Source organism: Chiloscyllium punctatum, chromosome 5, assembly GCF_047496795.1.
Source record: "Chiloscyllium punctatum isolate Juve2018m chromosome 5, sChiPun1.3, whole genome shotgun sequence".
Taxonomy (NCBI): Eukaryota; Metazoa; Chordata; class Chondrichthyes; order Orectolobiformes; family Hemiscylliidae; genus Chiloscyllium; species Chiloscyllium punctatum.
The window spans coordinates 135,843,722-135,867,702 of NC_092743.1; the positions used below are offsets into that span (position 1 = coordinate 135,843,722).

At 43.7% G+C, this 23,981-nt stretch overlaps 1 protein-coding gene across 15 annotated transcripts in view; it reads left to right on the plus strand.

The window, feature by feature from the left end:
* The window catches only part of eya1 (EYA transcriptional coactivator and phosphatase 1), a 219,110-nt gene that overhangs the window by 76,050 nt on the left and 119,079 nt on the right, over nucleotides 1–23,981 (plus strand). For all 15 annotated transcript variants that reach the window (XR_011960742.1, XM_072571413.1, XM_072571418.1 and 12 more), the window contains 2 exons: nucleotides 9,307–9,389; nucleotides 20,923–21,103. Coding sequence is in view for 14 of the 15 variants with exons in the window: in XM_072571413.1 (XP_072427514.1) it covers nucleotides 9,307–9,389; nucleotides 20,923–21,103 (264 nt within the window). In the remaining variant the exon portion in view is untranslated. The remainder of the gene's footprint in view (nucleotides 1–9,306; nucleotides 9,390–20,922; nucleotides 21,104–23,981) is intronic.

Sequence of the window (23,981 nt, forward strand, 5' to 3'; positions counted from 1 at the left end):
AATGTATTTTAAGAAAAAAAATGCAATAAGAGCTATATGTGGGGAAAATACATTTGCAGGTTATAGTGTTCTCATCTGTAGAGAGGAAAGACTGATAACAACATGGATGTTGGTGTCCAACATGTAAACTGTGTTACAATTGGACTGAAAATGTGTTGCTGGAAAAGCGCAGCAGGTCAGGCAGCATCCAAGGAGCAGGAGAATCGACGTTTTGGGCATGAGCCCTTCTTCAGGAATCAACTGGACTGCCTACAGCTGGACTATTTGGTTATTCTGAACGTCCCAGCTCCCTGTGCTGTTACCACTGTAGCTTGTTTGTTTCTTTTGTTTTCCACAGCTTTCCATTCTCTTTGTCAGATTATAGAGCACCTTCATCGTCCCTGTGGTTAGATGAGGTTGTTGTTGTCGCTGGAATTGACTTTGGGTTGAATGGAAACCTTTTGTATCTCAGTGGAGGCACATGGCCAGCCATTTGCTCCTGGAAGCTGATCTTGAAGCAGATCAAAGCCAAGTCTAGGAGCAGTCACGTTCCGTGGAATAACTGCAAGGTTTTACGCTCAGAGTTATTCCCAGTGTCAGGTCAATTACAGCTGTACAATGTTTTAGGTGCAGCCACTATAGCTTGTGAGTGTAATTATTTCTGAGCACAAAGGACTAATTGCAGTCTGACTGCGATGATCAGGTGGAGAAAGGTGGTTGCGCATGCGTTTGGAAACCATGAGACCCCCATTCTTTCAGTAAAGTTGTATCACATCGGTCTGCATTACAACAGACTTCCACTGGGGTCTGTGCTGAAAGGATTTATCCCCATGTTAGAGAAACTAGAAGGAAGGGAAACTGCTTAAAAATAAGTGGTCACCCATCCACGACTGAGATGAGAACACTTTATTTCTCTCAACCGGTTGTTGGTAAGTGGAATGCTCTCGCTGGAGGCTGTATTGATAAATATTTTCATGGAGAGCTAAATAGATTTTCTATTGACAAGAGAGTCAAAGATATAAAAGGTGCACAGGGAAGTAAATGCTGTAGTCAGATCAGCCATGATCTTGTCAAATGGCTTACTGTATCTCCTCATTTGTATGTTTGCATGCCTGTGTCATGCTGATTTGACTGGCTGCCGCACCTCATGGATGTGTGACTTGCCATACAACATTTCCTTTGTAGAATGTGTTGTAAGGTTACCACCTTTCATTTTCCATGTTGCTGCTTTTCTTCACAATCACATTATCTTGTTTGGTTATAAGATTTGAATGTTCCAAGTAGCTTAAACTTCTATAGTTATCCTTATAGTCTCATTACCCTCTTTAAAAAATACATTTCAGCAGCAAAGCGATATCCTTCTTGTCTCTGATTTGTGTTCTTTCACGTAGCCAGACATCTCATTCACGCTGGTAGTTTCACTAATTCATTAGTAACTACAGTCTGAATAAATATGTATAACTTTCAGGGTGAGAAAAAGATCATTATACAGTAGTCTAATGTATATTAACATGTCACTTATTTCAACCTTGTTTGTTTTGGAAGCTCGGTCTATGAATATAAATAAATTTTGCGCACCTACTGTTGTAATTACAGACTTTGTGAATTGTGTCATTAAGTCTGGTGCGAGTAAAACACTCAATTCAGATGTACAATCATCTACATTAAAGTATAAACTGGTAATTGGTACAGAATAAATCCGTTTGGAATTCTTGATTTTAAAGACCCCATCTGGACTTCATAGGGATTTCCCCAGAGAGGTCTTCTAACTGCTGCCACATATATTGTGTCCTGATGATAGACGGAGCCCATGGCAAGGAGCTGATCAACCAAAGCAAATAGACTCCTGTCAGAAAGCCACAAAGGAAGCTTGCGTCTTGCCCAGAAAAATAGGAATTGGGAAAAAAACACTCTACACAGGGGAGCCGCAAACTAGTCCCAGCAGGACATCATTCTTCAAATGCTGCTGAGGTTGCTAGCTTTTATGTGAGCCTGTGCTCTTTCTTGACTTGCCCTCTGACCTATAGGCTTAAGCTTTTATCGCATTTGGAAGTGCCTATCCAGCTAATTTGTTCTACAGAGGAGTCTTGAGTGTTACAGAGTGCTGTAGGACTTGTAGCCTCAGAGACAAAACCACACCATGCTTGCTAAATTACACAGAAAGAGTATTGGCTTACACTTTAAAGTGTAAGACTTGATGAAACCTTTATGCTGAAACGACTGTTGTAATTTTTGCCCATCTTACCTGATTAAATTGGCATGTCAAAGCCAGCAGGACTGGTTAGGCCACACAGCGTCTTGTATCAAACCTGGTTTAGGTTTGTTACGGTGTGTAAGACCTCCCCATGAGCTGATGACCACAGGATGAAAGGGCCATGCTCATTTTGCTTCCCCCAAACTGAGGTGCAATTACTTTTTCTCCTGGCTGCTGTAAATTAATCTCCTGTGCTTTTTTTTTGACAAAGCTGGTAATATTGAAGAGCTTTGAAATTATGAGACGGCTAAGGTTTCTGTTTAAATTCTTTTTGACTGGGCAGTTGCATTGTGAACGTGTGTGTACCTTTTTTTTTGAATGCAGAGCTTTTTAGCTGAATTGTACACAAAAAAAGTCTCGACGCACTTCTATCCTCGAAACTTTAGCCTATTCAGTTTTCACTAATTTTGCTGCTTAAGCAAAAAACAGAGTTCTAATCTTTTTACTAAATTTTTTTTCCCTCTTTTTAAACCTTGATTGGTGATGAATGCTGTTCCTAATTCTTCAAGTGCCAACTGCCCTCCAGTATTACACCCCAGAGAGATAATGAACTCGGCTTTTACCCTGGGTGAAGGAAAGAGAGTTTGGGACTGTTTCCAGTTCCTGAACCCACCCCAGGGGGAGCAGAACTCAGTTGCGATTTTCATGGGCCAACACCTTAATTGGTGCAGAAATCGATTTTAGCGGCCAGTTAACTAAATGCGATAGTCAGAGTGGAGAAGTGCTGGTCCAATTTAACGTCCTCATGGCAGCCTAGCTAAAAGAACAGGGAGGGTGGTCAGCGAGCCTCAAGCTGCATCTATATTTCTTCATGTCTCCAGAAAGCCGCAGGCCTAGAGGCTTGAGCAAGGAGGATCTTTGATGATTTTGAACAGCAGCCTCAAATTCGTCTGGAGACCACTGGGAAGAGAAGGGAGTTTTTGTTTTAGGGTGTAGATTAGATTCCCCTACAGTGTGGAAACAGGCCCTTCGGCCCAACAAGTCCACACCGACCCTCTGAAGAGTAACCCACACAGACCCATTTCCCTCTGGCTGATGCGCCTAACGCTGTGGGCACTTTAGCGTGGCCAATTCACCTGACCTACGCATCTTTGGATTGTGAGAGGAAACTGGAGCACCCAGAGTAAACCCACGCAGACACGGGGAGAATGTGCAAACTCCACATAGACAGTCGCCCGAGGCTGGAATCGAACCTGTGACCCGGGTTCTGTGAAGCAGCAGTGCTAACCACTGAGCCACTGTGCCGCCCCAAGACCATCCCTTCAGGTCCAAGACTAAGACCATCCATTCAGGTCAAAATCGCAGCAGTTGTTAGTGACAGAAGTCAAGCCTGGATCCAGCGTGGGAAATGAGCACGTCGGCTCTGACAAGCTCTGTGCAAACTCCAGCCCTCCTGGATGCTCACTGGTTATTCACCCTCCAGCAAACAATACCAGCTGAGGAATGGCAGGGCACAGGTAGCTGGTCTGCCCATGTCACTCCCTGATCTCCCGGAGTGACCGTGAGCTGTAGTGCTGCTGGAGACTTACTGTCGCTGAGGGACACCGATTTGAATGAATCAAAACAGTTACCATTGGCTGTCTCTTGTCCTTGCAGAAGTCGGCACCTCATAATGCCCATGAAAGGGCACACATTGGCAGAAGGGTGCCACACTTGGAAATCCTGATGGCAATGAAGGATCAAGCAACAGGGGTAGATTTCTGAGTAGATTTTGATCCTTTCATGTGCTCCCTCTATGTTCAGGCCATCACCACCTCACGAGACCATCCCCATCACCACCACCACCACCACCACCCCCAAATAAGGTGTCACTGGGTGAAGAGCACATCTCGAGTATGCAGGAGGAAGTGCCGAGGCAGATGTGATTCAGGGGGGGTGTTCCCTTGGACACACACAGCTGGGCGTAGATGCAGACTCTCAGGGAAAGGGGACATTCCCTATACTACCCGTAGTAGATGTGCCCCCACATGTTGGAGACCCAGGAAGTAGCATGGAGTCAATGGATGAGAATGGAACAGTCTGTCCAGCTTATGTATGCCACATTGGCTCAGGACCATGGATGTTTGAGCATCTCCATAAAGAGCGTGGCCAACTTCCACAACAGTCAGACAGCACGTTTTATACCGACATACACCACAGCATGTGGCTGGACCAGTCAGTGGCACCGATCACGGGCCAGCAGCGATGTTTGCAGGGAATCCCAGTTGTGCTCCAGCTCAGCGTCTCCTCCAGCTATGCAGAGCAATCACCATTGGAGGGGAGGGATGCTGGGGGTGGTCACTGGCCCCCATCGTCACCCTTAGGCTGTTTACTTAGAATCCCTACAGTTGTGGAAACAGGCGTTCAGCCCAACTAGTCCCCAAACCGATCTTCCAAAGTGTATCCCAGCCAGACCCATCCCCCTACCCTATCCCTGTAACCCTGCATTTCCCACAGCTAACTCACCTAACCTGCACATCCCAGGATACCGTGGGCAATATACCACACCCAGTCTGACTTGCACATCTTTGGACTGTGGGAGAAAACCAGAGCACCCGGAGGAAACCCACGCAGACACTGGGAGAATGTGCAAACTCCACACAGACAGTCGACCGTGAGTGGAATCGAACCTGGGACCCTGGCGCTGTGAGGCAACAGTGCTAACCACCGGGCCACCGTGTATGATCCCTCTGACAGTGGGAGTCTCTGCTCTGCAAGGCCCAAAGTCTACAGCTGCCCCAACAAAGATGAAAGGATGATGCAAATCTCTGGAAATATCCCCGTTGGCACTTCCACAACGAGGGGCAAAAGCAGAAGTTGCTGGAAAAACTCCGCAGGTCTGGCAGCATCTGTGAGGAGAAATCAGAGTTAGCATTTCAGGTCGAATGACCCTTCCTCAGAACTGCCAACTCCTGCTTCTAGTTTTTGTGTCATGGTAATCGTGTGACGTTGGTTGTATTGCGTGCATTCCTGTGTCTGGGATTCTTGCAGATGGAAGAGTGCCCAGTTCTACAAGGACAGTCCCTCATTCCCAAGGATCCATTCATGAACTTCAGAAGCTTGGAGTAGAGAGCTGCCAGAGGATAAAGGAAACATGGTAATTGTTCGGAAAATAACAGGACAGTCGAGTTGAGCATTGATAAAGTGGAAGCAATTCCTGTTGATGAATCTCACTAGACAGTGACTCAGAACCCCTTTTTATTCCCAAAGGCCCCTGTATGAGGCTATTTCTAGAGTATTGGTGCAAGCCTGGGATCTACCATGGTCAGATTTTGGTTTTGCTATTCTAATGAATATCCTCTGAAGGCACATTGATGTACTTTACAGTAACTGACCGTAAGTGCATAATGAAGCAAGAACTGTTTAAATATAATTCTCTGGCATGTTCCTTATTTCAAATTGAGCATTCAACATGTGAAGTTGCTTACAAAAAGCTACTAATGTTTAATAGTAACGGTGTGTATGGAATCTTTATTCAGGTCCTGGTTTTATATTGAGTAATACATTTGCTATCACCATTTCATTGACGTAATTACCTGAAGCTGCTCCTTCAATCTATTTGATGAAGAATGGACAGTAGTACATCATAATTATTTACATCATCATCATTTATCTCTCCACCCCCGAGGCTCCCAGCCTCATTCCTGATGAAGGGCTTTTCCCCGAATTGTCGATTCTCCTGCTCCTCGGATGCTGCCTGACCTGCTGTGCTTTTCCAGCGCCACTCTAATCTTGACTCTAATCGCCAGCATCCTCAGTACCCACCCCCGCCTAATACATCATAATTGGCAGAGGCCCTTTGGTAGTGCCCCTATCCATTGACCAGGAGGCCTGGGTTCAAGTCCTACCTTCACCATATTTGTAAAGTAGCATCTCTGACCAGGTTGATCAGAAAACTAGGTTTTATAATAATTAGCTCATATTATCAAGCCCAAAGTCACATTCTCCTATTTATTGTTTGTATTCAGCACAACAGTTGTAATGTTCAGTTTATTAAGCTCTACTTAAGAGCAACTGATATTCCCTCAACCCTCACCCATCATTCAGATGAACTGAGCTGTAATATTTGTTGATAACTGGACCAAGCATTTGTGATTCCACGGGTGGTGAAGTGCAGCGTGTCCCATGTCCAAATGCAGCCTGACCTGGACAGTATCTAGCTTTAAGCTGGAAAGTGACAAGGTCATTTTGGCACCATACAAGTTCCTTCAGCATTAAGAGAGTATCTTACCACCGCCCCAGGACGTTCAATGCATTTTTATTGCTGAATTCCCCATCATCAACATCCTGGGGGGTTACTGGTTACCTCACACTGAAGGACCTGGAAGAAACCCACGCAGACATGGGGAGAATGTGCAAACTCCACATAATTGCCATACAGTGGTATGGTGGCTCAGTGGTTGCCACTGCTACCTCACAGGGGGTGGGGGGGGGGGGGGGGGCGGAGGGGAGAGAACCTAGGCTTGATGCCAGCCTTGGGTGACTGCATGTTCTCCCTGTGTCTGCTTAGGTAACCACTAGGTGCTCCATTTAGCAAGTTTTGAGAAGGTTTGTAGCTCAGGTTGAGGTTCTGGATGTAAGTTAACTCACTGAGCTGGAAGGTTTGTTTTCATTCGTTTCATCACCACATGAGCTAACATCATCACTGAGCCCCCGGTGAAGCACTGGTGGCATGGCCCACTTTTTGTTGATGTGTTTAGGTTTCCTTGGGTTTAAACCACAGGGTGTATGTCAGGAATGGGATGGGACAACCTATACGGGTGCAGCTCCAACAACACTCAAGAAGCTTGGCGTCATCTAGGACAAAGCAGCTCACTTGATTGGCATATGGTCTTTTCAGCATTTAACCTTGAAATATCTGGGCAGGAAGAGTTGACTAAATGTAAGGGAACCCAGCAGTTTTCTATCCACTTAACTGAATAAAAATTATGGTAGTCCTGCTATCACAGGCATACTTTTTTTGTTTGCTTTGTCATTTTGTATTCTGTCTGTGTTAGTACCCAATACCCAAGTTGAAATGAATAAACAATGGGTGGCAGGGTTGCTCAGTGGTATGCACTGCTGCCTCACAGCACCAGGGACCTGGGTTCAATTCCACCTTCGGGTGACTGTCTGTGTGGAGTTTGCACATTCTCCCCGTGTCTGCGTGGGTTTCTTCCGGGTCCTCTGGTTTCCTCCCACAATACAAACATCTACAGGTTAGGTGGATTGGCCATGTTGAATTGCAGATGTACAGGTTAGGTGAATTGGCCATATTGAATTGCAGATGTACAGGTTAGGTGGATTGGCCATGTTGAATGCAGGTGTACAGGTTTGATGGGTGAACTATGGTAAACGTGGTGCTACTGGGATAGGGTTCAGAGGATGATTGCAGACTCGGTGACTGAATGCCCTGTATCTGCATTGGAGGAATTCTACGATTCCAAATTGAGAGAGAAACTCAGCAATATCTGTGAGATTAAAACAGAGTTAACGTTTAAAGTCTGGTGACTCTACTAGAGCTGGGAAAAAGTGATATTTATGCTGAAGCCAAAGCTGTGGGCGGAGCCTGATGAAAAGCCACCGGATGCTTCCCATGGATGCTGCCAGACCTGCTGAGTTTCTCCCGCAATTTCTGTTTTTTCTTTCAGATCTCCAGTTCTTCTGTAATGAAGACAGTCTGCCCCAAGATACTAAGCGATCCCCCTGTAGAAGCAGTGACTAACCTGTTTTGTTGGTTTTAAAGAACCTTACTATAATATTGTTACTGGGCTAGGACACAGATAAATGTTCCAGAGACACAAGTTCAAATACTACCTTTGCAGTTCCAAGAATTTAAATTCAGTTACTTAATAAATCTGGAATAAAATAATAATCTCATTAATAGCAATCATAAAACCAATGGGTTATTGTGAAAAAGGAGCATAATCGGGCTCATGGGTGTCCTTCAAGGGGAAGAAAATTGTCACTTTATCTCGTCCGGACTTTGAGATTTCCAACATCTGCAATATTTTGCCTTTATTATAGCACCACTGAAACTGGTCTTACATCACGTGTGAGGGAGAGAATTGCTTACATTTAAATATTGATGATACTTCCTGCCTCCTGCAAAATAAATAATAGGGTCTCGTAAAAAGGAGTAATTATTGAAAAACTAGTTATGGATTCTTTTGTCATTTTAGGTTCCTGTCCAGGGAGGAATGAGTTGTATGTGTACACTTTTTATACAGTTGTGTACTTGTATTTAAGATGGCCCCTATGCTATACATACAGAGATATACACCATGACGCTTAATTGATTCATCATGGAGGCATGTGTAGAGTAAAGTTTAGGGCACGTTTAGCCTTCAGCCACTCGAGGTTCAGGGGAAGTCAATACCACCCCCCCCCCCCCCTCCCCCCACCAAGGGGCATTGTGAAGCTCTAAACTAAATGCAATATCTTGAGGTTATGGAATCATCTGATTCCAACATGAGTTTAGAATCTTCAGAAAAAAATCCTTGTCTCCAATTTAAAAAGAAACCTATCATGTAACCACTTTTATTTTTGCAATTTTGAATGCTTCTTCTCAAGGCAGTGCCATATCCGGTGACATCAGTGGCTGTGACATCATTGAGGCTGTGTTACCGGACTGGTCATCTGGAAATCAAGTTCAAATCCTACCTAGGCAGCTTGATGTAAACAGCTAATATCAGTAACGGAGCCCCTGAAACTACCAAATTGTTTTCAAACCCCATGGGGTTTGTTAATGTCCTTTTGAAAAGGCAACTGCTATCCATAACTGATCGACTCTAAATAGGACTCCAGACTAGCAGCAGTGTATTTGACTCTTGAGTTATCCTCTGAAATGATTTAGCAAACCATGTCAGAAATGCTGACTTTGTGAGTGATGCTTGCATCCTGTGAATGAGTGATGTTAAAACAAAATCCACACTCAGAAATTACTGGGTGTGAGAATCCAGAATTGGTAACTGGGAAATAAGTTAGCCAGTCGTTATGCAATGTGGCGTTTTATGTTGTTACCTCTGGTATATCTTGTTAATTTATTTACCTGAGATGCAAGAATGAGATTCTCTGGAAGAAAATAAAAGTCTAACAAAAGTTTTCTTTTTCAGGGGGATGTTTTACATCAGCATCAGGAATTTACACAGGAAGCAACTCTCAGACAAACTCAACAGGCTTCAACAATTCACATCAGGTGTTGCACTTTTATGCTTTACATGATATTGTTGTGCAAACATTATTGCATTAAGGCAATGCTAATCTATATTGATGTAGCTACGAAATAAATCCAGCAATGTTACCAGTATTGTAGATCAAACAGTGCTATTTTATTAATTCCTCGTTGTTTTATGGGAAAATTTTAAATTAAATATTCAAATCAAATTAGTCAGGAATGGAAATGTGTAATAGGATTTATTTTAATTGTTGCAAATGGCACTATAATAAAGCAAAAGGAACTACAGGCACTTTGAAAAACAGCCGATTGACCTGCCAGCAAATGTCTTGCCGGGTCCTGTGGGTGGACCACTTCCAGTGTGCCATTTAGAATCCCGTCATGAACAAAGGACCCCAGACTATTATTCTACAAAAGACTTGAAATCAGAGAATGTACTCTCTGGTTAACTCCGCAGGCAATAGTGGAGAAAAGGCCCAGAAATAGTAAGTTTACATTTCATTTGGTGAAGTCAGAAGCCGCACAAAAACAAACCCTAATGCACTTCGAGAGAATTATGAAATGAGTACTCTAACTCCCATCACATGCACATGACGATATAGGTATCTTCAATACTCTACATATTTCTGCCATTCTTCTGATTTATATTATTTTAAACTTCTGACCTCTGCTTCAGTCCACAAGCATGACTCTCGCCTTCCAGTCCAATATACCATCCTGCTGTTAGGATCACATTCCTGTCTTAGTTCTGCTGCAGTGTTCCAGTGAAACACTTTGTTTTCAGTTCAGGCATTGTAAAAATAGATAAAGTCACCATAGTCCTACCAAACAAAGGAGCAGTGCTCCAAAAGCTAGTACTTCCAAAATAAACCTGTTGGACTATAACCTGGTGTGTGATTTTTAACTTTGTCCACCCCAGTCCAACACCAGTACCTCCTCGTCATTAGAGAGAGAGAGACAGAGAGAGATGACTGGTGGTGGTTTAATCTAAGGGTGACTATGGCTCAGGTGTGATTTGGTTTATTATTGTCACATGTACTGAGAAATAGTGAAATGTATAGTTTTGTGTGCTAACCAGACAAATCATACCTTACATAATTACATTGGAGTAATAGATCAGAGTGCAGAATATAGTATAGCGACAGACAGTGCAGAGAAAGATCAACTCTAATATACGTGGGGAGGAGGAGGCTGGATTGCAGTATGGACACCAACAGTGAGGATTCCGTTCCTGATCTGACTGAGGTTACCATGCAGGACTGTCCTGCTTAACCTTTCCCCTTGGCTGAGGCATGGCGACCCTCAGTTAAACCACCACCAGTCACCTCGCGCTCTCTCACTCTCTCTCTTGAGGGAATAACCCAATGGTCTGGGAAGATTATGGCAACTGTAGACCCGGAACAGCCTTCTCAAGTCAACATTGAGTTTGAGGACTTCAGATAAGGAACTCTGTCCACTGCTTTGATTATTCCACACTCTGTTTCCCCACCTCCCCACCGCCTTCCCCCCCCCCCCCCCCCCCCCCATCCCCCCACCCCAAACACAGAGAGTGCTGCATCTTGTTTTCATGATTTCGCTTTCAGTTAGAGCTCATCTTTATTTGTCATTAGCTCCTATTCTGGATCTATGTGGTGTCTTCACTTTCACCATTAGCATTCCATTTGTCTTTTGTTCTGCGGGACCTCTCATCTCCCAGAACCTTTCATTGATCTGCTTTTGTATTCCACTTGCATTTCCCTCCCCCGCCTTCCACCTTTAACAGCCTGAAACCCATCAATTTTGCACCTCTGTTCAATTCCGAAGAAAACGTTGGACACGAAATGTTAACTCTCTCTCTCTCTGTCTGTTTCTCTCTCTCCACAGATGCTGCCAAACTTGCCGAGTTTCTCCAGCATGTTCTGTTTTTATTTCAGATCTCCAGTATCCACAGTATTTTGTTTTCATTTCACATATCTGATTTCAGTCAACTGTATTGGCCCTTTCTCTCTCTAGCCCAGCATTCTAGCTCATTGCTCTTTCGGCTTAATCTTGCATTCTCAAGCCAGCAACACATTCCAAATGTCTGACCTTCTTTGTAGCTTCCTTTTCAGATGGGGGTTATCGGTTTATGATATGCAGCAAACATTCAGTTACCTTCTGAACATTAGCAATCTGGTTTATGGTATCGATAGAGAGGTCTTCCTTGAAATCTGGATGGGAGAAATTAATGCACATTGATACATTATTTTCTGTGCAGAAAACCAGGACCAAGAGGAACAATGTTGCCTCATTCGCCAGTAAAGCCTGAAATATTTTTACCCCCCCCCACCCCCACCATGGATACTGGGTGACTGCATTAAACATGTATTAGATTCTTTGCATAATTTAGTCAACGTCTAATTAAAAACACTCCTCCAGAGGCTGCATAACCTTGTTTTCAACTCCTTCCATGAGCGCGCTCTCCTCCCAATCCCTGCACTTCCCTCTAGTCTCTCAAGTCTCCCAAGATATCCTTCCATCTGGCCTTCAGCACATCACCATTTTAATTTCTCCACAGTTTAGCAGCCGTTTCACTTGCTTGATCCTAACATCTATCCTAAAACCTCACTGCCTGTCTACTTTTCGGTCCTCCTTAAATTGTAACACTTTGACTAAACTTCTTGTCATCTGACCTTACGCCTTTTCTATGCTTCAGCTCTTTTGAAAACACTCCAGTTAGACCGTTGCTGTGTTCGAGGCACTGTATATGAACTGTTTATTTCCAGTCTCAGATGCGAAGAATAACTATTCTCTTTAGAATGTGAAAGGAGAAACATGGAATGAAATATTTGCATAAAAAGTCAAATTACAGAAGTTCAAGAAACCGTAGATCTTGTGGCTGCCAAAATGCAAAGTAACAGTTTTGAGCAAGTTGTTCAGTTGGTCAAAATATGCATTGGCTCTCAAGGCAAAATTCACGCCAGAAGCTGACTTGCAGTGAACATATGACTAGAAAGTTCCAACACATGGTTAAAACGAAAACATTGTACATAATCAAATACAGGTGCGGACAGTCATTAAGTACTGCCAAACTGTGATCCCAAACTGAGCTCTTAGAATGAGGGATGGCCATAAGACAGTGCAACTTTAGGCATCATAGCTCACTGAGACTTTGGCTTTCTGTTTCTAATGATACAGTAATAGTTTAAGCAAAAGTATATGTTTAATGACTGCCATTCAATTCCTGTATTTGACAATCAGCAGAAAACTAAGAGAATACTTCATGGATCCATATGGACTTCAGTAAGGCATTCGTCAAGGTTACCCATGGGAGACTGGTTAGATCGCATGGAATACAGGGAGAGCTAGCCATTTAGATACAGAACTGGCTCATAAGGTAGAAGACAGAGGATGGTGGTGGAGGGTTGTTTTTCAGACTGGAGACCTGTGGCCAGTGGAGTGCCACAAGGATTGGTGCTGAGTCCACTACTTTTCATCATTTGGGCACATTGGAAATGTGGAGCTTATTCAAGGAAAAGCTCCTGTGTGTCCTAGATAAATATGTACCTGTAGAGTGCAGGAGCCATGGTTTACGAAGGAAGTGGAATCTCTGGTCAAGGGGAAGAAGAAGGCTTATGTTAGGATGAGATGTGAAGGCTCAGTTAGGGTGTTTGAGAGTTAGAAGGTAGCTAGGAAAGACCTAAAGAGAGAGCTCAGAAGAGCTAGGAGGAGACATGAGAAGTTGTTGGCGGATGGGATCAGGTTAAACCCTAAGGTATTTAAGGAAAAACAGAATGACGAGAGTAAGATTAGGGCCAATCAAGGATAGTAGTGGGAAGTTGTGATTAGAGTCAGAGGAGATGGGGGAAGCACTAAATGAATATTTTTCGTCAGTATTCACTCTAGAAAATGACAATGTTGTATGGGAGAATAGTGGGATACAGGCTACTAGACTAGGTGGGATTGAGGTTCATAAGGAAGAGGTATTAGAAATCCTGCAGTGTGTGAAAATAGATAAGTCCCTTGGGCCAGATGGGATTTATCCTAGGATCCTCTGGGAAGCCAGGGAGGAGATTGCCGAGCCTTTAGCATTGATCTTTAAATTGTCATTGTCTACAGGAATAGTGCCAGAAGATTGGAGGATAGCAAATGTGATTCCCCTGTTCAAGAAGGGGAGTAGAGACAACCCTGGTAATTATAGACCAGTGAGCCTTACTTCAGTTGTTGGTAAAGTGTTGGAAAAGGTTATGAGAGATAGGGTTCATAATCATCTAGAAAAGAATAATTTGGTTTGGGATAGTCAGCACGGTTTTGTGAAGGGTAGGTCGTGCCTCCCAAACCTTATTGAGTTCTTTGAGAAGGTGACCAAACAGGTAGATAAGAGTAAACCAGTTGGTGTGGTGTATATGGATTTCAGCAAGGCATTCGATAAGGTTCCCCACAGTAGGCAATTGTACAAAATGCAGAGGAATGGGATTGTGGGAGATATAGCAGTTTGGATCAGTAATTGGCTTACTGAAAGAAGACAGAAGGTAGTGGTTGATGGGAAATGTTCATCCTGGAGTCCAGTTACTAGTGGTGTACTGCAAGAGTCAGTGTTGGGTCCACTGCTGTTCGTTATTTTTATGAACGACCTAGATGAGGGCGTAGAAGCGTGGGTTAGTAAATTTGCAGACGGTGGAGTTATGGATAGTGGTGAAGGATGTTGTAGGTTACAGAGAGACATAGATAAGCTGCAGAGCTGGGCTGAGAGGTGGCAAATGGAGTTTAATGCGGACAAGTGTGAGGTGATTCACTTTGGTCAGAGTAACCAGAATGCAAAGTACTAGGCTAATGGTAAGATTCTTGGTAGTGTAGATGAGCAGAGAGAGCTCGGTGCCCATGTACAAAGATCGTTGAAAGTTGCCACCCAGGTTGACAGGGTTGTTGAGAAGGCATACAGTGTTTTAGCTTTTACTAAAAGAGGGATCCAGTTCCGGAACCATGAGGTTATGCTACAGCTGTACAAAACTCTGGTGCGGCCGCACTTGGAGTATTGTGTGCAGTTCTGGTCACCGCATTATAAGAAGGATGTGGAAGCTTTGGAAAGGGTGCAGAGGAGATTTACTAGGATGTTGCCTGGTATGGAGGGAAGGTCTTAAGAGGAAAGGTTGAGGGACTTGAGGCTGTTTTTGTTGGAGAGAAGAAGGTTGAGAGATGACTTAACAGAGACATATAAGATAATCAGAGGGTTAGATAGGGTGGACAGGGAGAGCCTTTTTCCAAGTATGGTGACGGCGAGCACGAGGGGCATAGCTTTAAATTGAGGGGTGATCGATATTGGACAGATATTGGACTCTCTTTACTCAGAGACTAGCAATGGTATGGAATGCTTTGCCTGCAATGGTAGTTGATTCGCCAACTTTAAGTACATTTAAGTTGTCATTGGGCAAGCATATGGATGTACATGGAACGTAGGTTAGATGGGCTTCAGATTGGTATGACAGGTCAGCGCAACATAGAGAGCCGAAGGGCCTGTACTGCACTGTAATATTCTATGTTCTATATATAAATGATTTGGATGCGAGCATAAGAGGTTTAGTTAGTAAGATTGCAGATGGCACCAAAATTGGAGGTGTAGAGGACAGCGAAGAAGGTTACCTCAGATTACAACAGGATCTTGATCAGATGGGCCAATGGGCTGAGAATTGGCAGATGGAGTTTAATTTAGATAAAGGCGAGGTGCTGCATTTTGGGAAAGAAAATCTTAGCAAGACTTATACACTTAATGGTAAGGTCCTAGGGAGTGTTGCTGAACAAAGAGACCTTGGAGTGCAGGTTCATAGCTCCTTGAAAGTGGAGTTGCAGGTAGGTAGGATAGTGAAGGAGGCATTTGGTATGCTTTCCTTTATTGGTCAGAGTATTGAGTACAGGAGTTGGGAGGTCATGTTGCGGCTGTACAGGACATTGGTTAGGCCCCTGTTGGAATATTACGTGCAATTTTGGTCATAGAGTCATAGAGATGTACAGCATGGAAACTGACCCTTTCGTCCAACCCGTCCATGCCGAGCAGTTATCCCAACCTCCTTCCTATAGGAAAGATATTGTGAGGATTTGAGATATAGGGCGAGGCTGAATAGGCAGGGGCTGTTTTCCCTGGAGCATCAGAGGCTGAAGGGTGACCTGATAGAGCTTTACAAAATTATAGAACATAGAACATAGAACAGTACAGCACAGAACAGGCCCTTCAGCCTACGATGTTGTGCCGACCACTGATCCTCATGTATGCATAAGGGGCATGGATGGGGTGAATAGCCAAAGTCTTTTCCCTGGGGTTGGGAAGTCCAAAACTAGAGGGTATAGGTTTAGGGTGAGAGGGGAAAGATAAAGAAGAGACCCAAAAAGTGCAACTTTTTCACACAGAGGGTGGTACGTGTATGGAAGTGGTGGAGGCTGGTACAATTGCAACATTTGAAAGACATTTGGATGGGTATATGAATAGGAAGGGTTTGGAGGGGTATGTGCCAGGTGCTGACAGGTGGGACTAGATTGGGTTGGGATATCTGGTCGGCGTGGATGAGTTGGACTGAGGGGTCTGTTTCCGTGCTGTATATCTCTATAACTCTATGACTCTATGACTTTGCTTTTGGACACAGAGTGCTTTTCCATTATTTCACAATGGTCCGGAGAGTTAGTGTAACACCTCCTTGCCAGTGATATTACCTGCAAATGTGACCTTGTTAGGGACAGTTTAACAACACTACAAAGCTATCTAACTATACAAGGTATTTTGTAAATGGCATTACTTTTGCTTGTTGTCTGTATAGGATCTTTCAAGTTCATTAGCTGCTGTTTTCGTGTGTTGGTGGGTTTGTGGGCTACCATGATGCCAAGGGGTCTGAGTAGTCTGGCAATCAGCTCCTTGCAAAAACTGTAGCAAACACTACATTGGACAAACAAGCAGAAAGTTATCCACCAGGGTACATGAACATCCACTAGCCACAAAAAGACATGACCCACTCTCGCTAGTATCCTTAAAAAGATGAGGAAGGACACCACTTCGACTGGGACAACCTATCCATCCCAGGACAAGCTAAACAAAGACATGCATGAGAATTCCTAAAAACATGGCATTCCAACTGGAACGCTATCAACAAACACATCAAGTTGGATCCCATTTACCAACCTCTGAGAAAAAAGAATAGGAAATGACATCACCACAGGAAATGGCACCACCACAGAAAATGACATCACCCACCCAAGGAAACCTAAACATAACTAGAAAGCAGGTCACTAACACCTGTGCTTCACCAGAGGCTCACTGATGATGTTACCCAGTATGGTGAAAATGAACCTTCCAGCTCAGCGAGCAAACTTACATCCAGAACCTCAACCTGAGCTACGAATCTTCTCAAAACTCAATGACATTATTGTATCCGTCAACCACTACCTTATCTTGACAGCCACAACCTTTCCCCAAGTAGAAGCAAATAGCTTCCAACTCTTAACATGTCACCAGTATCATAGCCCTGTGCAAGACTCAGCACCATTGGTCATAAACATAATCATATTTAGCAAGACCAGTCTAACAGTCCAGTTATCCATTATTAAATATGGATTAAATTATCTTAGGTTTTGCCATTCCTCCTTTGCTACTGTCCATCTTCCTATTACTTTATAGAGTCGTAGAGGTTTCCAGCATGGATACAGACCCTTCAGCCCAAAATGTCCATGCTGCCCAGTTTTCACAATTAATCTAGTCCCATTTAAATTTCCCTTGGAAAACATTTGGCGTACTGTGTACAATTCTAGTTGCCCTCTTATAAGAAGGATGTTATTAAACTAGAAAGGGTATGGAAAAGATTTATAAGGATGTTACCTTGACTGGAAGGTTTGAGTTATTTGGATAGGCTGGGGCTTTTTGTTTTGCCTGGAGCTTAGGAGGCTGAGGGGGTGACCCTACAGAGGTTTGAAGTATTAATAATTTTATTCATGGGTGCACATACCCAAAGATATGGATTTCTAAAACTGAGGGGCAGAGAAAAGGCAAATAGCCGAGGTCTTTTGCCCAGGATGCGGGAGTCCAAACCTAAAGGACATTGGTTTAAGGTGAGAGGGGACAGATTTAAAAGGGATCTGAGGGGCAACCTGTTCATGCAGAGAGTGCTGTATGTACGGAATGAACTGCCTGAGGAAGTGGTGGAGGTGGATAGAGTTACAACATTTAATAGATATTTGGACAAGTACATGGATAGGAAAGGTTTGGAAGGATAGGGCCAAATGCAGGCAAATGGGATTAGTTCAGGTGAGGAAATCTGGTCAGCATGGACGAGTTGTCCTGAAGGGCCAGATTCCATGCTGGATGACGAGAACAGAAACAACTCCAAACTCCTCCACTCCGTTACAAACTTTTAAAGTTTTTTTTGTAATGTCATAATTTTAAAGTGAAAGGAAAGAGATTTAAAGGGTGTTTGAGAAGAAACATTTTTTCACCCAGACAGTCGTGGGAATGTGGAATACGCTGCCTAGGAGGGTGGTTGATAGCTGAAACCTCAGAACCTTTAAAAGGAGCACGGACATTGTCTGCATTGCTTTTGGATGACTTTAGCAAAGAAACACACAATGGAGCAAATTTCCATCTTCAGTTCTGCACCATTCATCTTTGCAACAGTGCCCTCTCGTAGTTCTGCTCACACCCGATATTACATGCGCTCCATGTCCATTCCAGTGATTTCTTGGTGTTTGCCAAATGACCAACCCTGTTCATGTTGCTGTAATATCTGGTCTGCTGCAATATGGCAACACTGTGGGTCAGCATTGGCAGACCCACCTGTCCACTCTCACTCCGTAGACCTGGGGCCACATTTGTAGTTGCTGTTGAGGTCAGGAATCGGTCCAAGAATGCTCTAAACATGTATTCCCGGATTCCAATGCTGGATCCCAAAATCTCTGGGGTGAATCATGATCTTCAATAGAAGGTGGGAGGCATAGAGTGGAGAATGTATTCACCTGCGTTTAGTTGCATGAGGAGTTTGTAGTGGACTGGGGAGGGTGTGGACAGGTTGGTGAACCTTGTGTGTGGTTGTGCACTGCTATCAGATCGATTGCATGAAGAATTGCAAATTTGCTTTTGAGTTGATAAGACAGTTCAATTCATTGGGGTTCTTGCACTGGATCCAGCACCACAATTTTATTTGCTGTATCCCCACTTCCTTTTGTCTTAACCATCTCTGACTGTTGACAGAGTTACCTTCTCTCTTTGATAAAGCATCAGCAGCCTCCACTCTGGTTGCTGCTTGTCTTTGTTGCTGGTGTTTGACAGGCAGTCCCTGCCTCCTGGACACACTCAGTGCCATTAATTGGATGCCAAACATCTGCCCAGTTGCATTTACAAGACACACTTTCAGTGGAGTGTCGGCGTCTGGACATTTCCCCACTTTGAAAATCGAACCTTCAAGTAGAAAATCTGGGCTGATTTTCCAATTCAGGGCAGAGGCACCCGGAGATCTCACCTTTTGGTTGAGATATTAAATTTGTGGCCTTTGAGGATACTGGGACAATATTGAACCCTTGATCAAGTTGTTTTTCTGGCATTGGCACATTGCTGCTTGTGGCATATTGCTGTATGTGAAGTAACTGTCATGTTTCCTACCTTCAAACAGTCAGTACACCTCAAAACTACTTAATTGGCTATAACAGATCCTGAGATGTCCTCAGGTTAGCAAACAGTCCTATCAAAATCGAAGTTCTTTCTGTCTTCCTTGCAATGCTGTTCAGTAGCACAGGTCAGCTTTTACTTATCTGGTACTTACTCAGGTACAACTCATCACCTTCTCTATTGACCTCATATATTCCACTAGTATTCCAACTGTCTCTGCTATGTTAGTAGCTGAATAAGCCAAAATTTAAACAAATGTAATGTCAACAAAGCTGAAGTTATTCTCCTGCAGACACCAGTGCTGCTCCAGGTTCAAATCCAGTTCATTCTTCTCAGGCTTAAAATCGGGGAGCATTGCATCAATTAACATTTATTAACCTCTTACTCCAGATCCAGTCAGCCACTTCAGCCATTTTCTGACACCTGTGTAATGTTACCTGCCTCCTAATCTACCATTTGTTACCCTTGGACAGACTTTCTCAACACTGTCATTTCTCGTTTTCCTACCTCTGTTACTCATCGTTAGAAAAAAACCATGATTTGGAGGAGCTGCTGTTGGACTGGGGTGTCCAAAGTTAAAAAAATCACACAACACCAGGTTATAGTCCAACAGGTTTATTTGGAAGCACTAGCTTTCGGAGCGCTGCCCCTTCATCAGTTCATTGTGATGAGACAAGATTAATATGGTGCTGGAAAAGCGCAGCAGGTCAGGCAGCATCTGAAGAGCAGGAAAATCGACGTTTCGGGCATAAGCCCTTTCCTGATGAAGGGCTTTTGCCCAAAATGTCAATTCTCCTGTTCCTTGGATGCTGCCTGACCTGCTGTGCTTTTCCAGCACCACTCTACTCTTGACTCTGATATCCAGCATCTGCAGTCCTCACTTTCGCCTGGTTGTGATGAGACAACCGTCTGATGAAGGGGTAGCGCTCCGAAAGCTAGTGCTTCCAAATAAACCTGTTGGACTATAACCTGGTGTTGTGTGATTTTTAAAATTAGAAAAAGCCTTATCCCTCACCCACACCAATCCCATAACCTTATCTCTCTATCCTTGCTGTGGGTCATTGTCAGGTACAGGGAAATCAATCAGGTTTAAGTTTCCTAAGCTCACTTTGAATGACCTCCAGGTCCACTTTCCTGATTTTATGCAATCTTGTATACCTCGGCATCACCCTTGGACCTTCAGTATTACTTTACTCCCTCCTTCCCCCTCTCTACCATCCCTCAGCCGTTCTTTGAAATTCACCAAACATCCCCAGACAGCATCTTCCAAACCCATGTCTGCTTCCATCCAGAAGGACAAGGGCAGCAGATACATTAGGGAACACCACCACCTGTAAGTTGCCCACTGAGCCATTCACCATCCTGACTTGGAAATATATCGTCATTCCTTCACTATCACAGGGTCAAAATCCTGAAATTCCCTCCCTAAGAGCACTGTGGGTCAACCCACGGCCAGTGGAAATATATTGTCGTTCTTTCATTATCATTGGATCAAATTGCTGGAATTCCCCTCCTTAACAGTACAGTGGGTCCACAGCACATGGGCGGCAGCTGATCAAGAAGGCAGCTCACCCCCACTTTCTCAAGGGCAACTAGCAATAAATGCTGGCCTAGCCAGTGACACCCACATCCCACACGTGAATAGATAAATTGTAAAAAGCCAATCTTTGAATAATTTTGATCTGTCCTCTGAACTCCTCAGCCTCCTGCTTTGCCATATATTTTTCCTAAGCTCCTTAAGATCCATCTTTTTGACTCTGTTCTGGCACCTCCTGTTGTGTCGACACTGAGTACTCACTCATTTACCCGTGCCTTATTAAACATGGATCATCTCTCAGCATAAAATGAACATGATGGAGTTGTGTTATTATTCATCTATAGTATACAAGCTGAATTATTTCAGGACAAAGGCAGGAATATTTAGCCAGAATCTAAATATTTTTATCTTGCCTTTTCTAGGAATATTCTTACGCAGGCTTTGGCCCAGGACAATATACACAGTATTATAACAATTCTGCGTACCCTTCTCCTTATTTGACAAGCAACAATAGCAATCCAACAACTCCTTCAACTACTACAACATACCAGCTCCAAGATTTATCAGCTGTTACTAGCCAAGCGGTTACAGATTCTGCTGCAGGTAATGAAACTGTTTCCATTTTATTGTAAATAAATAATGTGGGTAGCAGTAACAGCTGGTACATCAAATGCGTGAACAAAACACTCAATAATACAGGTATTCATAAGAATGGAAATCAATGAGCCTGATGTTTCCGGAGGCAGGAAGGACACAAATGTGGAATTTTCTTGCAATAGCAGCAGGACTTTCAGGAGAAGCCTAGATATGCTGTATTCCACCCTTTTGAAAATGCCGAAAAATCCCCTGGTCGTGGTAATGGAAAGGATTGCCAGCCAATAGAGACAACAACAGATCTGGCTAGAACGTGGCAATAGTTACACATTTTTGGGTTAAAAGCTCTTCTGTTTATCTCAGGTTTTGTAGCTTTCAGACCAGGTCCTCCTGGAGAGACTTCTCTGCCTAGACAGCTTGGAAGAAAAGCTGTCCAAATTGTAAAATGGTGTTCCTAATGGACTCTCATGGAGGATAAGCAAGTGGGTGCATGGAGAGAACACTGAATAAGGAGACACTGCTGGTGATGTGGTCTAGGAGCCCCAGAGAAATTCTGTCAGTTGCTGTCACTGAAGGTGCAGTCCTTATTGAGGCTGTGCTTATAGTCATGTAGAAGAATACAATATCAAGCTTTGGTTAAAACAAAATGAAATGGCTTTTGCTGCGTAGGTCAATCTACTTTTAGTAATATTGTTCTATTGGGAACTCCAGGGTTTCCTAAGATCCAAAATGGTATGACATGTCAGACAGTTGAGATTAGAGTGGTACTGGAAAAGATCATTCCTTCATTCCTGATGAAGGACTTTTGCCCGAAACGTTGATTTTCCTGCTCCTCGGATGCTGCCTGACCTGCTGTACTTTTCCAGCACCACTCAAATCTTGACTGTAATCTCCAGCATCTGCAGTACCCACTTTCGCCATGATGGACAGTTGTTATAATTTCATAAACAGAACAGGATTTCACTTGAAAACAAAAAATGCTGGAAATCACAGCAGGTCATGCAGTATCCATGGAATGAAAGCAAGCTAATGTTTCAAGTCTAAATGACTCTTCATCAGAGCTTGGAATGTTAGCTTGCTCTCTCTCCACAGAAACTGCCTGACCCACTGTGATTTCCAGCAGATTTTGTTTTCATGTGAAATCCTATTCTATTCATGAAATTATAACAATTGTCTGTCATGTCATACCAGAGTTGAAAAGTGTGCCGCTGGAAAAGCACAGTCGGTCTGGCAGCATCCAAGGAGCAAGAGAATCGATGTTTTGGGCATATGCCCTTCATCGGGAATGTGAGGGGATGGGGGAAGGGGGCTGAGAGATAAATGGGGTGTGTGGGGCTAGGGGAAGGCGATAGGTAGATGGAGGTGGGGGGTGATGGTGATAGGTTGAAGGGGAGGGTGGATGGAGAGGTGGGAAGGAAGATAGAGAGGTGGGACATTTCAAGAGGGCAGTGCCGAGTTGGAGGGTTGGATCTGGGATGAGGTTGGGGGAGAGGAGTTGTGGAACCTGGTGAAACTTCCTCAGAACTGATGGTAGCTAGGAAAATGTCAGTGTATATGCAACAGATAGGATGAGGGGGGGGAGGCTAAAACGTTAGGTAGGGATAGAACTCAAAGAGAGAGAGAACAAGAAGGACAGACAAATGAATTGAAAACAATCTGGCTGGAGAGGGTGAATAGCTGTTAATGGCTAACAAAGGGTAGTGTGTAATGGCAGACTATGTGATAACAAGGCCTGGTGTGTGAGGTAAGGGGCTAGGACTTGGGGGAGTTCAGACCCTAAAATTATTGAACTCAATATTGAGTCCCCAAGTGGAAAATGAGGTGCTGTTCTTCCAGCTTGCACTGAGTTTCTCTGGAGCACTGCAGTAAGCCTGAGGCAGGGATGTTAGTCAGGGAACAGGGTGGGGTGTTAAAGTGGCAGGGAACTGGAAGCTCAGGGTCTTTTTGCAGGCAGAACGTAGAATGGGTGACCACTTTGCAGAACATTCCACCAGATTAGAAAATTAAAGCCAAAAGAGAAAATGCTGGAAAATCTCAGCAGGTCTGGCAGCATCTGTAAGGAGAGAAAAGAGCTGACGTTTCAAGTCTAACTGACCCTTTTAGAAAATTAAAATGTGCCTCAAGGAGTGATGTGATGAGAATGGGTTTTCATTCATAGTTCATGGGCACTAATTCTTGGCAAAGAGCGAATTGTTTGATTGAGGTAGGAACCAGTTAAAGTGGCCTGTAATCAATGTTTTGTTGAATTACGTAACTCTGACTGTGGATAGGCCTTTGAACTAAAAGGCACTGGGCAGAGAAATCCGAAGAGAAAAGTTGAGACAAGAGAACAATGTGCTTTGGGAAACAACTAACAGAATAGATGAGGCAGGGACTGAGAGTTTAATGGCAATACTACATCTGTGAATCAGTTCATGCAAACAGCAATTAAAAAATACAATTAAATGCTCGTAATCTGAATACTCAAAGCACACTTACAGCTCTGTTGTCATTCATTGCTGTCACTGTGTGCCTCTGTGGACTGGATGCCTTATTGTGTCATAGGAATGTTGTAGTTAGGTGTAAGTGTAGGCCATTCAGCCCTCAGTAAAATTGTGAATCATGTTGTCAACATAGATTGTCATGTCAACTCCACTTTCTTGTCTTCTTTCTCTTATTGCTCATCTCTTTTCTCTATCAAAAATCTATCCAACTTGGCCTTGAATGAAATCGATGACCCAGCCTGCACTATTTTCTGGAGAACACAGCACAGTGACCATTTTATTGAACTTTCCTCATCTCCACTTTAAAAGTCAACCTGCATACTCTCAGAATCCACTGCATCAGGCTGCTCAGGAACCTGCAGGATTCATTAAGGTTACCTTTTAGGAGAGGAACCTGCCCATCC